General features: G+C 43.8%; 1 protein-coding gene across 1 annotated transcript; it reads right to left on the minus strand.

Annotated features, from left to right (window-relative positions):
• Positions 1 to 2825: 2825 nt before the first annotated feature.
• Positions 2826 to 3563, minus strand: PHALS_02804 (FOG: Ankyrin repeat; the record flags this gene model as incomplete). The annotated part of the gene is made up of 1 exon (XM_024717253.1): positions 2826 to 3563. The coding sequence occupies one exon, from the start codon at positions 3561 to 3563 to the stop codon at positions 2826 to 2828; it is 738 nt and encodes a 245-aa protein (XP_024582770.1).
• Between the last annotated feature and the right edge of the window lie 729 nt (positions 3564 to 4292).

Below are 4292 nucleotides of genomic sequence, written 5' to 3' on the forward strand. Positions count from 1 at the left end.
CGACGTACCCTGGGAGTGGTCATCTACTTATGATGAACCATTCATTTAAATTAAGAGCAGCTTGTTGGAAGCACCATTACTTACTTTGCTAGATGACACGAACCGTATAGCGAGGTGTGCGATGCTTCTGAGTTTGCAATCGGTTGTACATTTTTGCAAAAAGACTCATTTAGGACTCGATTGTGCCGTGTCGTCTCAATCGCGACAGCTTAAACCAGCAGAAGAAGTACTCTATCCACGATGAAGGGCTTTTGGCATTGAAGTTGTAAGAGGGCGCTGTTCACAAACGGTCTCACACACAACACACACGCTTGTTCGACGAGGAAGTGATACCCGACGTACAGGGAGAAGGCCGTTCCCGACTTGAAGGGAAGAAGATTGATCTAGTACCTCAAAGGTAAATCTGCATTTGAATTCAGATGAGTTATGGTTTCTAGCTACTCGCAAAACACCCCAAGGGCTCCTAGAGGTTTAAACTAATAAAACTTTGGGTTCCCAAATGATAAATCAAAGGTGTACTGAGGTTGAATTTCATTTCTAGCTAATAAAAGATTTTGAGTATATGCAGCTTTAAGTTCGAAAGCTTAAACTTTAATTTTCGTGGAAGGTATCCAGTACAGGGGACTGCTTAAGCCACCCACCTCGGAATCTTGAGCTTGACTTTAGTGGAAGGTATCCAGTAGAAGTGACTACTAAGATTTAGTATTAGTTGAAAATGAGATCTAACCTCAGTACACCCTTGATTTATCAATCAGAAAACCAAGGTCTGATCATTTTAAACCTCCAAGAGCCCTTGGGGTGTTTTGCATTTAGCTAGGAACCATAACCCGTTTTTATGCAGTTTAAAGTCTATTTTTAAGGTACTAAGTTATTCTTCTTCCCTCCGAGCCGAGACTGTCCTTCTCCCTCCACATCGGGAATCGCTTCCTCGTCGTACAAGCGTGTGATGTGTTTGATGGACTGATTGTGAACAGTGCCCTCTTACACCTGGTAGCACTTAGAGCTGTATTTTTAGCGACACTCGATTTTTTTTGACGACGCGACTCGCGCATTCAAGTCCTAGCCATATTCTTGTCCTTGACCTATTGACCTGGAAGGAGTTGGGGTACCACTCGGTCCATCAGTACCGCAAACTGAGGTGTTGGCGAATGAGAAGTTTCCTCATTTGTCTTCACATGAGTGTATGGCACTTGCGGATGCGAGAAGTCATCGTAGAAGCTGCAGTAGTCAGCCTCCCGCAGTCGTCTTATCCGGATGACCAGAAGAACGCAGCCGTCAGTTTCATGCATCATGAGATTATGGAATCTCGGAAGCAGGTCGCATCTCCTGTTTCTACGTACAGAACGATGCCTCATAAATGGAACGTATCCTTGACCGTGGTGGAGAGGTCGAGCCTCTCCCACGATGATTTGTCGACTTGGATGCAGCAATCACTGCAAAACAACTGCGAGACCCCTTGCAGCAAGTTTTGTTCGCAATATCTGCGATGAGTTGGGCGTATCGGAAGCGTTTAGCCAATCTAAACTGCTTTCCTAGCTACAAACATTTCCAATTGGGGCTATAGAAGGCGTTTGAACCACTACAGAGTGATTTCCGTGTCCATGCCGAGGTTCTGAAGGTCGTTATGACCTACACTCGTATGCACAGCGTGCTCGCTACTTGGTATCGAGCATCGTCGATGAGCCAATTGACGTGTCAACGCAAGTTGTAACGTTCATGGCGGGATTGAATGATGGTTCAATCCGGAATCAATTGTTCCGTAAGTATATAAGACGCTGGATGATGCCATCAACCGTGCGATGCAAGAAGAGTTCAGCATCAAGCAAGCCAAGGTCAATGGCTTTGCACCAAGGCATGCGCACCAGTCAACCGGTACAAGTGATGGCCCAGAGCTAATTGACATCTTGTACATTTCTACGCCCGGAAACGAGCGTCCTAGCAACGATGGAGAGTGTTTTCGTTGTGGAAAGCCGGTTCATATTGCCTAGAACTGCAGAGTGTCTTTGCCGAGTCGGCAACAGACACAGGGTGCTCGTTCAGATAAACGCGGACGCTATAATGGTAATCGGTTCGAACGCTTCCAAGGGTAAAAATAGAAAGCGACCAGTAGGAGCGGGGCTCCCACTGGGTCCCAGAAGAGTACTTAATCTTGATGTGGGAGAAGGGCGTTCCTTTGACGGCTGTTAGTGCACCGTCCAGTATTTAAAAAGAGTGGCTAGAGATGCCACGAGGTCTATCGAATGCTCCAGCAGCGTTTAATTCAATGATCTGCCATCTATGTTTACCTTTGTGACGCTTCGCACAAAGATACTTGAGAACGACACCAAAGTGCAAAGTGAATTCCATACAGCCATACCGTATTGTACTATACGGTATTGTACTATACGGTATGGCTGTATGGAATTCACTTTGCACTTTGGTGTCGTTCTCAAGTATCTTTGTACAGTACAGTACCAAATGTGTAAGAGCACTAACTCCGTTACATTCCCAGTAACATTGACGGCTCTGCTATTACAATAGCATTAGATCGTTTTAGATTTAGAAGCAGCCAAAATATATGGTTAGATCGAGAGTAGTTGTTGCAAACGAAACCACAAACGATGTCGAGGTCAAGAATAGCTTGATCATTGCGGAAATTGGAATATTCTATTCATCACGGCGATAACTTAAGTACGATCTCCAAATTTCATAACTTCTGGGTGTGATGATGTGTATGCTACAAAAATACTATGCCCGATGCAAACCAATAATTGTGCTCTAAAAGAAAATAATTTCCCTAGACATTTATTGAAGTTATAAAAACTCAGCATAACCTCAATTTTTTTTCAATATCTGCTGGCATCGATGAGCTCCAATAGATGTGGCTTATTAGTCGTCAGCGCAGCGACATTCCAGTAACCACGCCTTGCTGCATACTCAATGAAACCTATATTGCCCACGCAGTCCATCCTACGGTTGAGAACCAACCATTTGGACACATGATCGTGACCTGAATTAATTGCATTTATTAAAGCCGATTGGGAGCAGCCTTCGTTTCTATGTGCATGCAGCCATTCAATCACGCCTAAATAACCGCTAGTTGCTGCGTTATCCATTGCGTAATGTGTGGCGCCTTCGTTTCTATTTAAATGTAGCCACTTCACCACATCCAAGTGACCATTTTGTGCTGCAAAATCAATGGCGTTACTCGTACAGCCCTCTTTCCTATTCGCGTGAAGCCATTTCACAATCTCCAGGTGACCATTGCAGGCCGCCATGTCCATGGCGTCGGTAGTGCAGCCTTCTTTTCTGTTAAAATGCAACCACTGGACTACAGCGAGATGACCAAATTCAGCAGCCGAGTCCATGGCTTCCTCGCAGCACCGCTGAAATTTATTGGGGTTGCGCCGACTTAACCGCTGCACCAAGTGAAGATGCCCGGTAAGTGCCGCACGCAATAGATTCCACTGTGGCGATACGTCAAAATAAGCGTTTACGTGTTCAAGCACAAAATCATTGGCAGCATTAAACCGTCCACATACAGCCACAACCGCAGGCGAAATGTACTCGGTGACTGCCACCATCGAATCGAAAAATGGCCTTCAAGCAATAAGTAATACTGCATATGTAGCGAGCAGTTACTCACGACTTGTCCCTCTTTGTCACAACGTTCGTTTTTGCGGTCTAAATTTCCGATTCAGAATTGATACTGCTCTTCGACTTTCTTTTCATAGTCAGCTAAGTTTCTTCTTGATGTTTGACCTTATTCATTTACAGTTATTAGACGAAAACTTACAATTTAGCAATTGCACAAGCGCCTTTCTGCTATTGTTACGAGTTGATATTACTACCTGTAACGCCAAAAAGAGCTCTTGGAAAATGTCGCGAATAGGAAAAACAAGTTTGCATTAAGGTACAATGCGTCAATCGATGCCATTTTTTATAAAATATTTTAGTGTAGGACTTTGACATCTGCTTGTTTTAATTGAGTTTAGCGTAAGGATTCGAGCCCTAAGTACTATCAAGTCAATTTGTCAGGCTGAATCTGTTAAAGCATATGTCTGAAACACCAAGAAAGTCGCACAACTCGTAAAAACACACAGATTTACGCTGAGATGAGAATGGCATAATTAGATCAGCCCTGCTTTATTATGTTTTTGATCGTTAAATCGGCAGCCAGCAGCATCAACAATAATCCTGGATGTTTAATTAATACATCATTGATTGCTCTTGGTGCTTCCTGGTTTTTTTGGAATGACACTTTTACCATGTTATATGGCAAATAGCTCCCACAGTCACATGCTTTTCTTTTT

Source organism: Plasmopara halstedii (assembly GCF_900000015.1).
Source record: "Plasmopara halstedii genome assembly, contig: Scaffold_2061, whole genome shotgun sequence".
Lineage (NCBI taxonomy): Eukaryota > Oomycota > Peronosporomycetes > Peronosporales > Peronosporaceae > Plasmopara > Plasmopara halstedii.